The sequence below is a fragment of the Podarcis vaucheri genome (genome assembly GCF_965113315.1).
Source record: "Podarcis vaucheri genome assembly, chromosome: Z".
Classification (NCBI taxonomy): Eukaryota; Metazoa; Chordata; class Lepidosauria; order Squamata; family Lacertidae; genus Podarcis; species Podarcis vaucheri.
Window position 1 is genome coordinate 25,585,097 of NC_138758.1, and position 16,401 is coordinate 25,601,497.

The 16,401-nt window shown below is 40.0% G+C and overlaps 1 protein-coding gene across 1 annotated transcript in view; it reads right to left on the reverse strand.

Annotated features, from left to right (window-relative positions):
- Positions 1-238: 238 nt before the first annotated feature.
- Positions 239-16,401, reverse strand: part of SMARCA1 (SNF2 related chromatin remodeling ATPase 1) — a 48,537-nt gene continuing 32,374 nt past the window's right edge. Inside the window, exons 20-24 of the mRNA XM_082208520.1 lie at positions 14,267-14,399; positions 11,281-11,399; positions 10,671-10,883; positions 2,465-2,575; positions 239-726 (exon numbers count right to left, since the gene is read on the reverse strand). Of these exons, the coding sequence (XP_082064646.1) occupies positions 655-726; positions 2,465-2,575; positions 10,671-10,883; positions 11,281-11,399; positions 14,267-14,399 (648 nt within the window). The 3' untranslated portion in view covers positions 239-654. The remainder of the gene's footprint in view (positions 727-2,464; positions 2,576-10,670; positions 10,884-11,280; positions 11,400-14,266; positions 14,400-16,401) is intronic.

Below are 16,401 nucleotides of genomic sequence, written 5' to 3' on the forward strand. Positions count from 1 at the left end.
TGGTTTGTACAGCCTGTTTACCACCTACTTCTGCTTCTGCCTAAGAGATACCCAGGAACTGATAGATAAAAAGCCCAAACGGGACCATGTTCACACATACAAAAAGATACTTCCTCTTATAGTCAATTACCCTAGCAGTAAATGTTATCAAAGCCACTGTATAGAAGTGGGGGGGGGGGGGCAGACTACAAGATGGAGTGGGCTGAAGAGAGAGAGAAAAAACAAAACAAATTAAAAGTATATTTCTCCTCTGGTCATTTTAATTCATTTTGGTTTTCCACGATCATATAAAGTAGGAAACAACAATAATACAACAACAGAATAATCAAGTTGTTGTTTTTTTGTCAAAGCATATAAAACATATGAAAGCTAAAAGCCCCAGCACAAACTTCAGAAGAACAAGGACTGAGTAAAATTTTGCTCAATAAATGCAGAAAAAGCGTAAAATGCAAGTGCACAAAAATACTGGAATGCATAAAATAAAAAACTACACATTAGGTAAAGCATTGTAAAATATACAGGTTTGCAAAAATTGAAACCGGCGGGAAGATTTTGGGGGGAATGGGTATAATGAATACACAGACAGTGTCAATAACACTGGAAGACAGAGAAGGGGGGAAATGGCAGTTTTAAACTGAGCTTCCTTTCCCAATTTTATGTCTTCACTTTCTTGGCATCCTTTTTTCCAGAGCCTTCTATGGCAGAGTCTGCTTTTCTTTTTTGTGACTGGAAAAAAAAGGTGAGAAAGGAGAGAAGTCACATTTTTGTCCATCTTAACAATGTTTGATGCTGAATGTATATAAAGGTAATGAAATCCAATAGACCATGAAGTTGCCAGTTAAAATAACAACAGATCCTAGATTTCTCTGGATTTCATCCATGTAAGTTCAAAAGCAATCTAACAGAGGCATTGAAAGAAGATTCAGTTTTAAAGAGTCCTAACTTCAGTTTTAAGTCTTAAGTTTGCAAGGTACCCAATTTGAGTATAGCACAGCTATTCCCAAAACCAGTAAGAATGGATGTTCTACAAAGGTTAAGGATAAGACTGATAAGGCAAGGAGTGGCTAACTTGGTGTGTTCCAGATTTGTTGAACTGCAACTCAAATCAGCAAGAATACTGACCATGCTAGCTGATCAGAAACATACACTATTCTGTTTTATTGTTACAGATGCTGCTGCTATGTCATATGTGATTATGCTTGTTAAATAGCATTTGCCATTGACTGGGCAATGAAAGATCCATCAAGAATTCAGTTTCTAGGTATCAGTGGTCTAAGAAGCGCTAAGGAAAGTCACATTAAACCACCTGTGCTAGGAAAGGTAAATGTAAAGGATGACACAGGGGGTTGCCCCTGTCATTCTACTTTCCTATTATCTACCCTTGTGGAAACCAGTGTGTTAGAGAACTGAGGATAAGCCTTCACCAGTACTCCCGTTTCTGACTCTAGCATTTTTGTTTTGTCATGCTGTAGCAAGTCAGAAGTGCCAGGAATGTGGGAAGCACAGCTCTATCTCTTCTGAACTTTCCCACCCTGACAGGTACATTGGGCTCAATGGTCTACAACTGCAGCAAGCTTAAAAATCACCAGGAAGGCCTCCCCCAACCTCCCACTTGTCTTATTGTCACCAAGTGGAACAGAGGAGGGGAGCTGGAGCAAAAGAAGTGGGATAGGAAAGTGGCACATGCACAGAGCTTTCCTCTCCCCATAAAACACTCCATAGCAGTAGTCAGCAGTTGGTTTTCTCAGAAACCATGAAGGTTTCCACCAAGTAGACCAAGTTTACACAGAAGCCACCAATATGACCTTCATCTATTCCCTTTCTGAAAGCAAGGGACCTGAAAGCAAGCTGTGGCCTGATGTCATAACAGCAGGTCTCTTTCTGGCAAAGGAAAAGGAGAAGGAAACCTCTAAGCATGCTGTGCTATGATCTGTTTCTACCCCAATAACTACAGTACTTTCAAAGTAAGCTGCTATTATAGTTCATCTACAAAGCCTGAACCTTGAACTTGTAAAGCCTATGACCCACATACTTTAGAGACTGTCTCTTCCTGCATCCAAGGTGGGAAACTTGTGACCCTCCAGATATTTTTGGGAAGTCCAACTCCTGTCACCCCAAGCCATCATGGCCATCTTAAGGGCCACAGGTTTCCCAGGCCCAATTCAGTTAACATCTATTCTGTGTAATCTGAACATCTGCCACTAAAATCAGGGACCTTGGAAGTGAGGAATTATTCCACCTTGTTTTCATTCCAGTAGGACTGTAAAACCTCTCTACTCATCCTTTGGACTTCCTAAAGCGCCTCTTCTCACTCATCTGCAGGTTATTTATGTTTTTAAAATCCTATTTATTTAAGTACTGTTTTATGTTATTCTTCTCTGCATTATAAGCTACTTTGAAAACATGTTGGAAAAGTGCAACATAAGTATTTTAAATGTTTGGAAGGGGTCTGATGATTGATTACCGCTGGAGCTTTTGTTCCCCGCTTTTTCTTTTCAGCTCTTTCCTTTTCCTCAATTTCCATATTTTCTTTTTCAATGAGTGATATGAGTGTATTGCAGCGTCTCTGGAGTTCCTGAGAAATAAGATTAATATATGTGTGTATATATATCAAATTCTGTGACAACCTCGCCAAACATACAGAGACATTAAGCAAGCAAGACATTCAGAGGAGAAGGTGCAGATCACTCATACCTGTCAAAATTCTAAAATGACACCCACAAAGTCCTTTTAAAATGTGTTTCATGTTAGCAAAACATATTGTTGATTGTAGCTTTAGGGTGCAGTACAGAGTAATTAAAATCAATGGGTATTTAATGATAAAATTCAATGGGATGTTGACTTTTTCTCTAATTATGTCCTATGAGATTCTACAGCAACTTAGAAAGAGAAGTATTATAAGGGCTTTACAACTTACAAAGAGACAATACAAATTGCCACAGCTACTGATTTCAGCAAGACTCTTCTAGAGCTTTGCACTTTAGACTTGCCAAGCTGGCTCATCTAAAACAAACTGCAATAAAAGCATGACTAACACCTAAATGCACATGAAAATGTGCTCTATGGCATGCAAAATGTTTTCAAAAAGTACATGCATGCAAACACAGAAAGAAAATTCCGTTATCATTCATTTTATGGCAGCCTTTTTACCTTTTCACTCAGTTCCATATAAAACACAGTATCTCTTAAAATAATTAATATAAAATAATTCAGAAACCTTCTGAAAGAGCACTTCAAATCATCCTGCAACACTTAATTTATATCCAGTTTCAAGATACTGCTAAAATAAATTGAGATTGTGTTTTAAAAAATGGGCTGATTCCACCGCCACTGTGGTATAGTTATTAAATTTAGATACCCAGATTCAAATAATCAGTCATTAAGTTCACTGAGTGGCCATGGTCCAGTCGCTCTCTCTCAACCTAACCTACCTCACAGGACTACTGCAAGGAAAACAATGGGGGTGGTAGTGAGCTCCTTGAAGCAAAGGCATATACATATATGTAATATGGAAATAAATTTTAAAAACAATTAAGAGTACAACTGCTGTTCACTACTTCTGGAATCGTTTTGGGATGAAGCATGCTCATAGAAATTTAAGTTATGTATAAATAAATAAAAATTTCAGCCTGTTTTGGAGTAACTTGCATGATATCAACCATGTGTAGTAGAAGGCAGGCTGGTTGAAACTGCGCAAGTTAAATTCAAGCACGCTGGGTCTGCCTGCATTATCTGGCGCATAAAAAGCTCTTAGGCTCTCTGAGAAACTGTCACAACATCTTGTAGGGCCATTCGTTCCCACGAGAGCATTCCTAGCCTCCAAAGTCCATCCGTCAAGCAGGCCTTGCCCAACAAGCAATGCAGAGAGCAATGAATCATCCCTAACTAGCAGGAGCAGTGGTCAGGGATGATGGGAGCTGTAGTCCAACAACAGCTAGAGACCAAAGTTTGAGAAACATCGCCCTAAGCTCCAGGTGGTTAAGTGAAGATCTTACAATGTATAAGGGATTATCACCAATAACATCAACCAACCAAAGAATATAATTTCCTATCTTATGTTAGGCCCATTAGGTCCACTGTTGTCTTTGACTGGCATGAGTTCTACGAGGTCTCTGTAGCAGAGGTCTTTTCCACTGCCTGCTACATGATCCTTTTAAAAAGTGACTGCCAAGATTGACCCCAAGACCTACGGCATGCAAAACACATGCTCTAACTTTCCTCATTGTAACCCACAGAAAAGTTTTCAACTGCTTTTCTCTACAACCTCTATAAGAAATGTCATTTGTAGGAAAAAAGGAGAAGCAGGTAACCTAATGATTCCTTGAAGTCAGTCATTTTCAGCTCAGTCTCTGACCCCAGTGCTGCGGGTATAAAAGTCACGCCGTATCTATGCAGCTGTCTCATACAAAGGAGTTTTCTTAAAAGCCTCTATTTCAGGCAGAGGACAGAGAGGCTGTTCTCAGTTATTTTTGGCATCTTCTGAGTTTAAAAGCTGCACGTCCGCATCTTCTTTGCACTGAAGCAAACCAGAAACTGGGTCCTGCATGTACAAGCTATAGGATTCACTGGCTTCTTACGTCTTTTCTTAGGAGGAAAGACCTGCTATTAGGAGCTGCTCTGCAACAATATAAAACTTTCTGGAATATCAAGCACTTCACATTGCTTCAAAAATTACCCACTGCTCTAAGCCAGAAACTCATTTTCAGTTGAATATTTAATACACGTAGAACAATCCCAACTGTCAAGGGGCGGTGAGAGGAAGAACAGGATCAATTAGAGGCATGGGCACTTTTTCCAGTGAAACCAACATCCCATTAAAAAAAAATTAAAAGACTGTATTCTTTAAAATACAACTAAAATTTGGGATACATGAGAAATGAAAACACATTGCTTATATTGTAAATGTCACATGAAGTTCACATTGCAAACCTTTTGTTTAAGATATAGTTATAAAGGGTTGTAGTAAACTAAACCCTACTCAGGGCATACCAAATGAAATGAGTCATGCTCATTAACTTCAATGAGTCTACTCTGAGTAGTATGCTTCCTGCATCATCTGAGGGTTTCACTTTATGACAGGACTCTTTTTCTGATTCTATGATTTCTCTGGACTACAAATGTTCTTCAATTGAAGTGATGTCTGCAGTTCAGAGCCCAGAATCTTTCTTTTCTCTCTCTCTCAATAAATCCACAACACTAATTTGCACCGAGGGTGTATGTCATATATGTAGGAAAAGCAACAGGGGTGGTGATGTAGAGCAGAAAAGTGGTCAGCAGAGAAAGGGTTATGAAACTCCTATCAGTGGGAAAGACTTTAGCAAAAGCTGCTGAATCTTGGCTTAGCTTTTCTCACAGGACAGCTGTGAAGATACGGAGATTACGAATAGTAATCATTTGCTATTGACTTACATAAGGATCAGAAGTGAAAGAGCAAGATTGACCAAAAAACACAACCACCTCAAAACAACAAAGGGATGGGGGGGGGAGAGACTAGGCAACTTATCTGCACTTACTGCCTTTAGATTTTTCTCCCGCTGAACACCAAGAGTATTGATACAAAAATCACTTACAGCTGTTTCTTTTTGCCTCCCACAAATCTGTACCTGCGGGTTTGATTTTGACATAAGACGACATGGGAAGGACGAACAGGAGCACCTTTGTTCTTCCTCAGGAAAACCAGAGGAAGAAGAAATTTGGTCTCTCCAATTCTGTGACTGAAATATAAATAGCTTACAGCTGTTCTATCTTCCCATGTGCTTAACAGCATATTGTCAGAATTGTTACATTAAAAGTTGTCAAAAGCAGAGAGTTAATAAGACTTTCAAGAATGCTTAAGTTTTAAGCTGACTGTGTGACTGAAACATGCACTAGATTTGAGGGGAGGATGCATGCATGATGGAAGAAGCATTCTGAACTTGCATCAGAGACATGCATGAAATCATTTTATTCTGTGTAGGCTGGAATGTGAGAGTAAACACAGACACCACAATTTCTTTAAAATGTCACGGTTTTCAAGTGCTCTTTCTCTTCCTTACTGGTATACCAACATATACAGTGTTTGTGACAATGGATACATTATGTATGGCCAGGGAGAATTCATGATTTACTGAAGATTACCAATGTCACTGATACCACCACAGCAATACATGTAACAAAATCATCAATAATATCTGCTGGTGCTTCCAGAAAGCCTAACGCTCTGCCTCCGGAAAGGAATTTATGAGGAGCACTGAATAGGACACCAACTCCCACATGTGCTGAAGTGCAGGGCTTAAGGACAGACATTTCATTCCAGTGCCAACCGCAATCTCCGTTTCTGAAAGCACTCTCAATTCAGGAATTTTCACATTTCCTAACTGTTAAAAAGTAAATACAGCACTACTTCTTTTGGTCCCTCTTGTGTGAATTAAACCTATGGAAATAATATCCTTCCTGCTCAGCAAGTAAGCATGTCTGGCTTTGCTAAAGCTCTAGTAGCAATTTTTTGCATTTCTGTCTATGGTGTTCCCTCTCCCCCCCCCATCCATATCTTATTGACCCCCAAAGCATGCAGTCAGTGAATGTTACAGACCTCTTGTTCTCACCACACAATATTTACTTGTATCCTAGGCTTTAAACAATGTTGTACTTCTCCTACCCACATCTTACAGTGATGCCTCGCAAGACGAAAAGAATCCGTTCTGTGATTCTCTTCGTCTAGCGTTTTTTTCGTCTTGCGAAGCAAGCCCATTGACGGATTAGCGCTATTAGCGGCTTTTAGCGGCTTATCTGCTGATCAGATCAGCTGATAAGCGGCTTAGCGGCTTAGAAAAAGGGGGGGAGGGGAAAAAACCAGCAGGAACTCACAAGACATTGTCGTCTTGCAAAGCAAGCCCATAGGAAATTTGTTTTGCGAAGCAACTCCAAAACGGAAAACTCTTTCGTCTAGCGAGTTTTCCGTCTTGCAAGGCATTCGTCTTGTGGGGCACCACTGTACTAATGAAGCAATTACAGCTATCCCTTTTTACACTAGAATCCCCCTACCAGAAAATAAACTCCATTGTGCTGGCACTCAGCACCCTGGACAGTCAATGGAGTAAGAAGAGGAAGCATCATGACAGGCACAAGGCTAAAAAAAAACATTATCATTTAACTTAGTAAAAATTGGAACTTCCAGCAAATGCAGAAAGTATCAAGTAAACCTCAAAGGAGGAAGTGCTGTTCTCCACTGTCATGGACAAAAGCCAGGGTAGCCAACCTGGTTCTCTTCTGATGTTGTTTAACTACAAATCCCATCATCCCTGACCACTGGCCATGCTGGCTGGAGCTGATGGGAGTTGGAGTTCCACCACATTGTCTCTCTTTAATCTAAACCACCAAAGAAGCAGAAAGACAAAAGAACACCGAATCTTCAAAGGAGAAATCACAGCCCAATGATTCTGCACCAATGGGAAAGGAAGTATACAGAGAACAGTCATATGCACGCCTTAAAGAGAACAGATATGCGATTAAGCAGTGCGCTTACCATTCCCCTCTCAGAGTCACAAAGAAGAAGGGCAGTTACGACAGCAGAACATCTAAATGTGAAGTACAAAGTCTGGTGCAGAAAAACTAGAATTTTATAGAAACCATCAAGCAATTTATGAGCTCATACTGTGTAAGCCATATGCTTGCATGAAAATAAGAAACAAAAAAGAATTTATATTGGTTTCTGAAGAGAAGTTTTCTGAAGAGAAATTTTCAAATAAATACATAGAGGGGAAACATGGAAAAAATCAATGTATTTAGGCAGAACCAGGGAGACATCTAGTGGCCATCAGAAAGTAATGATGAATTTCTAAGTAAAATGCATAGAAGCCTTGGTTTTTAAGTATAAGCATTTTGAAATAATTGTTAAAAGATTATAAATTTTCTACCTAGCAATCCTTTACAAAAAGAAAATTCTAGGAAGAACCTCCACTGTGATATGATATCATGGGCTACTGAGGCGTGACAGACTGGGACAAGTGGGAACAGGACACTCTAGTTCCATTCCCTACTCAGCCATGAAGATTACTAGATGGCCTTGGGCCAATCACATATAAAATCATTCTAGCCTACCTGACAGGCCCCTGTGGAAATAAAAAGTAGGAAATATATGCTGTCTTGAGCTCACTGGAGGAAAAGTAGGATATAAATGTAATAAGCAAACAAATACATATTTTGGTTGGATAAACAAGGTATGAACTTTAAGCCAGACATTTCTGACAAGACAAGTAAGAGATAGACAACATTTTGAAAAAAAACTACAAACCCAACATTATCAGAGACCGGAACATATGACTGAACAACCTTGCCCTGAAATGCAGTCTGTAAATCAGGTTAAAAATAAAGAATTTTTTAAACTAAGTCCTTTTGCATCAGGCAAATGGTCATGCAAGTCCAGCATCCAGTAATCCCAGCAGCTAATTGGATGTCCACAAGCAAACTAACAGTCCTCTCCTGTTGCTGTTCCCCAGAAATTGTTATTCAGGGGCATAAGCTTCTGCACACAGCATATAATCATTGTGACTAGTACCCACTGGTGATCACAGCTTCCATTAATTTATTTACTGCCCTTGTAAAGCCATTTAAGCTAGTGGTCAGCTTCACATCATGTGGCATCAAAATCCATGCTTTAACTACGCAGCATGTGATTCCATCTGCCTGTCCTGAATCTCCAGCCAATCAGTTTCATCAATGATCCCAATGAGGGGGAGGAAAAAATTCTTTATCCACATTCTGCATAATTTTGTATACCTATTCCCTAACCTCTTACTTATCTTTCTGCAAAACCCAAAAGTTGCAAATGTTGTGATCTTTCCTTATAGGGAACATGTTCCAGCCTCTTAACCATTCTGGTTGCCCTTTACTGCATGTTGTTGTTGTTTTTTTCCATTCTACAAGATTTGAGCTGTGACCATAATAATTGCATCCCATCATGATCAGGCTTGGAATTTCAAGTGGAAGAATAGTGACAGCCAGGACTGATAACTCCAGCTGAAGTGGTATGTAAAACGCCATGCATAGGAACTACTTGTCCACAGTACATGGTAAAAGGTATACTGCCTGCCAATCATAGGTGTTCAGGCACTACTAACCCTTTGGACATATTTGATCCTTTGGGGAAGCATCCTCAAAGTAACCCTTCTTGAAAGACTTTAGCCAATTTAACAGCATTGAAACCATTATTTTCACACTGCTTCTCCAACTTTAAAGCACCAGGCAAAAACATTCCTCTTCTCCCAGATCTTTGGCTAATTAAACAAACAATGGCCTTTTAAACTGGGGAGGGGGGGTGTTTGTTACTATGTTCTATATTTTTGTAATTTTATACTGTAAACCATCTTGAGATCCTTGGGGGAGGGAAGTACAGATTTATTTTAGTAATAATAATAATTTAAAAGTTATTCCTGAACTGAAGAGAAATTGTCCATGCAATAACAGAAGTGGACAAAAAAAAACTCAGCTTAGGCTAAATGAAATGACTCTTGGGTTCAAAAACAGAAATTCTGCTCTTAATGAAGTGGCATATCTTTCCCTCAAGGCTTTAATTAATTATCAAGAGAACCGTTGCTAAATTGCCACTGTGAAAAATATGTCATCCTCGAAACAACTCTACCATACAGTCTTCCTTCAAAAAACAAAAACATTACAGGATCAACCACATATAACAGATGTTAGTTGTGCAGCACTGCATGCTTCTGGGAAGTACTCAAATTATAATAGAAAACCACAGAACTGCATCAGACACCAATATTAAATCAGCACGTCTATTAACTAGCTTTTTAGAGCATACCCTCCTACCATCCCACAACAACTTCATGTTTTGCTATAAACATAGAAGAAAAACTATTGGCTTCAAGGTCTATCTTCCTATTTTATGGTTTGTCAGTTTTTCTGGGAAGAATTATTCTACGCATCAGCTGATCCTGGAAAATGAGAGTAATTTTGTTTACTTACTGTCAATGAGTGAATGTACAATTGTACCAAAATCGGTCTTTAAACCAGACACTGCATCTGTGACTAATATCAGGATCAGGACAAACTTCCAGATGGCAGCTTCTCCAGATATGGTAGCGCCAGAAGAGAAAGCAGCCTGTTCATGTGGGCTTGGTTTTATATTGGCTGTCTTCACATTACCACTGCTGCTGAATCTGTAGTGCACCTACTTGTCCATTTGCGTAGCCACACACACCCCATAAGACTTTGGGTGCCGCGGTACTTGCCAGCATTTTGACTGGACAGGGCTCATCTTGCCTGGACAGGGCTAGGGACATGCAAGAACTCTAAGACTAGAGGTTTTAAATGCACTCGTTCTCATACATACTCATTCTGGTGCTCTTGTAGAGTGGTATAATATACATACAGACCAGGGATGGAGAGCTTGGTATCCTCTAGATTTTGTTGGACCACACCTCCCATCAGTCATGATCATTAGGTCATGCTGTGGGGGACTGGTTGGAGTTGGAGTCCATCAACATCTGGAGGGGCTCAGGTTCCCCATGACATAATGATTGATTTAATATCTCTATATTGCTTTTTGATAAAAGTTAACAAATTCAAAACATAAATCAGTGTAACATAATAAAACACAGGAAGACCTAAAACTCTTTGAAATAAAAAAAACCATGCAAAAACTAAGCTCATGTAAATCATCACTATTTACTTACCATTGCTGTCCTAGATTTGATAAACCAGTCAAATCTAAATTGGGGTGCATTGCGTACACACTGTCTTAGTTCTTCATACACATTTTCTTTATCAAATCCCATTTTATGCAGCATGCATATCAAGAATCTATCTTCTTCTTCTGTGTAGTTTTTGCCTTTGTTTGTTCCATACTGTATACGCAGCTGATGAAAAGGTGCTTTATATCTAGCAATCTAAAGGGGGGAAAGATTTTTACTAGGAATGTGCATATGAATATTATTCAATGGCCATTTATGCTATTTTAGCTGCAGTGGGATTATACTAAAGTCAGCAGCCATTAAATCAGCCCCTAATCAAGACTTTATTTAGCCAGTTGTAAGACTAAAATTGTTACAGCTGGTGTAACAATCCTAATGTGTTTATACTGGGAATTTCAATCCATATGGCTTAATAAAGTTAAACTACTTATCATAGAAAAGAATAACTTTGCTCACCACTGAATTAGTGTAAGCTTTGTACTGAAAAATTAGAAGGGGACTGAGAATACTTTATCAGTGGGGAACATAACCATATGCTGGTTTCTTAGGGAAAAAATTAATCAGAGGAAATATTAATTTGTGGAAAAATTACTTTGACATCCAGGGCTTTTTTGATGCTAATTCGCCTCTGTATTCTGGCCTCCCCTCGTTCAATCTGAGCCATGATCCTCTCAATGTCCTGGAGTTCATTGCAACGTTCCCAAAAAACAGCTGAAAATTTCAAGCATTCAAAAAAACACCTTAAATGCTTTGTAATAAAATAACATTAATAACTACTTTTATATAATTAAAGCTTTTACTCTTTCCCAATATTGCCTAACACAGTTTAAACAAGGTATATTATCATAGATAGATAGATAGATAGATAGATAGACTTAGAGCCTTTGTGGAAAAAAGACTTTCTATATGAAGTCCAACTCACTACATTGTAAGATTTTTTTTAAAAAAAATATTCTATATATATATATGAAATAATCTGAATCTCCTATAAGAAGGAACTCCAGATGCTTGCTCCAGAAAAGGCCCGCTGAAAACAACCAATGTTACTTACAGTGAGGGGGGGAAGTATTTGATCCCCTACTAAGTTTTATCGTTTGTCCTCTAATGAAGAAATGACCAGCCCATTATTTTAATGGTAGGTTTATTATAGCTGTGAGAGACAGAATAACAACAGGGAAAACCCCAGAAACCCAGAAGACAAAAGTCAGAGATTGATGTGCATTATAATGAGTGAAATAAGTATTTGATTGCCTATCAACCAGCCAGATGGCAGGCTACTTGGTATCTTCACTGCATATGATTCTATGTAACCAGCTGAGATTAGAAGCACCTGCTATAAGGGAGAGGTCTTACCTGTAATCCCAGCTTGTTACAGTACCTGTACAAGACACCTGTCGACAGAAGCAATCAATCCAGCAGATTCCAAAGTAGCCACCATGACCAAGACCAAAGAGCTGTCCAAGGATGTCAGGGACAAGATTGTAGACCTGCACAAGGCTGGACTGGGCTACAAGACTATTGACAAGCAGCTTGGTGAGAAGGTGACAACAGTTGGTGCAATAATTCGCAAATGGAAGAAACACAAAATAACTGTCAACCTCCCTTGGTCTGGGGCTCCATACAAGATCTCATCTCGTGCATTTGCAATGATCAGGAGAACGGTGATGAAGCAGCCCAGAACTACACAGGAGGAGCTTGTCAAAGATCTCAAGGCAGCTGGGACCATAGTCACCATGAAAACAGTGGTAACACACTACGTCGTGAAGGACTGAGATCTTGCAGAGCCTGCAAGGTCCCCTTGCTCAAGGCAGCACATGTACAGGCCCGTCTGCAGTTTGCCAGTGCACATCTGAATGACCCAGTGGAGAACTGGGTGAAAGTGTTGTGGTCAGATGAGACCAAAATCGAGCTCTTTGGCATCGACTCAACTCGCTGTGTTTGGAGGAGGAGGAATGCTGCCTACGACCCCAAGAACACCATTCCCACCATCAAACATGGAGGGGGACATATTATTCTTTGGGGGTCTTTTTCTGCTAAGGGGACAGGACACCTTCACCGCATCGAAGGGAGGATGGGCAGGACCATGTATTGTCAAATCTTGGGTGAGCACCTCCTTCCCTCAGCCAGGGCACTGAAAATGGGTCAAGGATGGGTATTCCAGCATGACAATGACCCAGAACACACAACCAAGGCAACAAAGGAATGACTCAAGAAGAAGCACATTAAGGCCCTGGAGTGGCCTAGCCAGTCTCCAGACCTCAATCCCATCGAAAATCTGTGGAGGGAGCTGAAGGTTCAAGTAGCTACACATCAGCCTCGAAACCTTACTGACTTGAAGAGGATCTGCAAAGAGGAGTGGGACAAAATACCTCCTGAGATGTGTGCAAACCTGGTGGCCACCTACAAGAAACATCCAACCTCTGTAACTGCCAACAAGGGTTTGGCCACCAAGTACTAAGTCATCTTTTGCAAAGGGATCAAATAATTCACTCATTATAATGCACATCAATCTCTGACTTTTGTCTTCTGGGTTTCTGGGGGCCTTCCTGTTGTTATTCTGTCTCTCACAGCTACAATAAACCTACCATTAAAATTATGGACTGGTCATTTCTTCATCAGAGGGCAAACGGGCAAATTTAGTAGGGGATCAAATACTTTCCCCCCCCCTCACTGTATAGAGCTAACTGAGTTGCTTCACAGGAAATTGGTAGACAAAGGGGGGGGTGGAATTGAGCAGAAAACAGACAGAAGCAAACTGCTTAGTAGTCCCCATCCCCCCACTTAAACTTCTCTACTCTCAATCAAAGCCTCTGATTACAACTTTTCATTAAACATGAGCATGCAAATATACTCTAAGCTCTGGCACAGGATGTCTATCATGGCATAAAATCATAGAATTGTAGAGCTGGAATGGACCCAAAGGGTCATCCACTCCGAAGCAGCCAAAGATGTACAGATCCAGGTTCAAATCCTTACTCAGCCATGAGACTCGCTGGGTGACCTTGGAGCAGTTTGCTTCCTTTCTTTTTTTTCCAGTGCTGTACCTCAGTGGACAACAGGCAGTCAGCATGTGGTGTTATGTGCGTGTTTGTAGGGAGGCAGGAGCAATTTCTAGTGTTTTCATTAAATGGCTGAAACTATTTAAAAACACACCTCACCCTTGAAAAGGTACGGCTGAGGCTGCAAAACAGAATTATGTCTGCATACATTAGAACTGCATTTTGGGTTCTTCCAAATTCCTATCACTCAACAAAATCATTATCAGCATTATATCGCTGTCAAGAGAAGGGAAGAATAAATCCAGCCGCTCCGCCCCTGCTTTGCCATCCACAGCGGTGGCAAATGAAGCATGTCACGATCTAAAAAACAGTGCAGAATAGTAATGGCTAAAGGGTTACAGAGTAGCATTCTCAGCATAATCCCTCTGCAGATTTTAAATATCTCCATGCGGGACCATGCATTCTTTCTACACTACACATTCTTCAAAATTGCCAACCCTTGTAGAACTACAAAAGTAACCCAACAAATATAACCATTTTGGAAATTTTTTTTAATTATCTAAGATATATTTGACAAACCTGAATATTCAATAACTTCTTCAGGTGACTTTCCTTCCACTTCACGGGCAATATTATCTATATCATCTCGTCCATATTTTTCATTAGCTTTAATAAACTGGTTGAAGTCTCTTTTGTTCCAGTTTGTAAAACCCTGTTAAGCAAGAAGTTGCCATTAGGTGAAGGAGGAAATGTTTTGCTAGATCTTGCATCTTAGAAGGATACAGTTGGATTTGCTCGTTAATGCTTCGGTACAATGTCACATAATAATTACAGGGGTTAATGATCTTGCAGGATTTCCATAAACATCTATTATCCAAGGTTTATTACTCAGTCATAAAAAGTTGAACGAGTTATTTTTGCACACAGCTCCCCATGCATCAGGGAGAGAAGCTTTTTATTCACGCTTGTAAATGGCATTTCTTCGAAGAAACAAAGTTCAATTCAAATCTTAATGGATTTTCACTTATATCACACTTGAGCAAGCACAAGTAACAAATAAAATTGCAAGAGTATGAGGGCACTTGTCCAGATGTCACTGGCAATCTCCTGGGCATCCTGGAACTAAATGCAATAACATTCTGTTTTGAATACTTACAAAGCAAATGGTGAATGAAATGAACACCTGGATAGAAAGAAAATGGAGCCAAAACACCATTTCTCTACACCTCCTCTATCAATACAATTGCAAGAACTTCTTGTAGCAGATGCAAAACAAAACAAAATACCCCAAAGCTAACATTGTATATTAAGTCAGAATTTTAAAATCCCTCAGGTTCTTAACCCACTAGAAGTTGATTTATAAGTTACAAGAATAATGGCAACTTTTAAAAAAGAACTTCATGGAGTTTCTAGTAAAAAAAGCTTCCAAATTTCATCTTTTTCATTTTTACTCCTAGATTCCATAGATAATGAATGTTGAACTAACTGCAGACATGACACTCAATTCACATGGTTGTAACAAACCAACTGTAATTTCTGACATAGTGCATACAGGAAAGCAAACTGTTCTATACAACAGATTGGATCCAAAGCTTCCATTGCTCCAACAGAAAGTCTTCCCCTGGTGGAAAAAAAACTTCATAGGTCAACAAAAGCAGTTCTTCCATCAGAGGAAGGGAACGTTTGTATCCACCACAGTTTAACAAGGAATGTCTGAAAAGAAAACCAATGGCAATGAGAGGCACCATATCTACATTTGGTTTTGCTGGTTTAATTCTAATTGCTTTTGGGTGAATAAGAAGTGAAATGCATATTTGTATTTCAAATATTAACAGAAGCCAATAACAGCAGCTCTTTTATTTATATTCTGTCCTTAATACGTGACAAAAAGAGGAAGAGTGCTTTCAACCAGCGAAGGAGTAGATAGAGTCATATGGCTTTGGCTTGATCAAAGGTATTACAGAGAAATAAGAAAAATTCCAGGCACTTTGGTATAGCTCTACTTCCAGAGAGCAATGCTAACATTAAAGATTTTTTAAACTGCCTACACAGAAACTAAGAGTGATATAGCTGATATTCTACTTTCAAGAGATTCACTTCAGTCAACACAAGGCAATTTAAATTTTCAAAGGACAATTACTAAAATAACCATTTAAGAACACCACTCAAGAATGTGACTACTTACATGCAGAAAAGTATCAGAGAATGTGAGCAAACCCTGCACTTCCTTCCTTATAATATTAAAAAAGTCAAGTGAGCTAAAAATGATCTTCAGAGTAACCCAAAAATAATTATGTACCGTATTTTTCGCCCCATAAGACGCACCGGCCCATAAGACGCACCTAGTTTTTTGGGGGGGAAATAAAGGGGAAAAAAATTATTTCCCCACCCCAGGTGCGCTGCGCTAATCCCGAAGCTTGGGGCGTGTGGAGCTCAGCACGCCCCAAGCTTCTGGGTGCCGGCAAGCAGTCCGCTAGCCGTGGGAGAGCCGCGCGGCTCTCCCAGGGCTAGCGGACCGCTGCGCTAATCCCGAAGCTTGGGGCGTGCGGAGCTTAGCGCGCCCCAAGCTTCTGGGTGCCGGCAAGCAGTCCGCTAGCCCTGGGAGAGCCGCGCAGCTCTCCCAGGGCTAGCGGACCGCTGCGCTAATCCCGAAGCTTGGGGCGTGCGGAGCTCAGCGTGCCCCAAGCTTCTGGGTGCCGGCAAGCAGTCCGCTA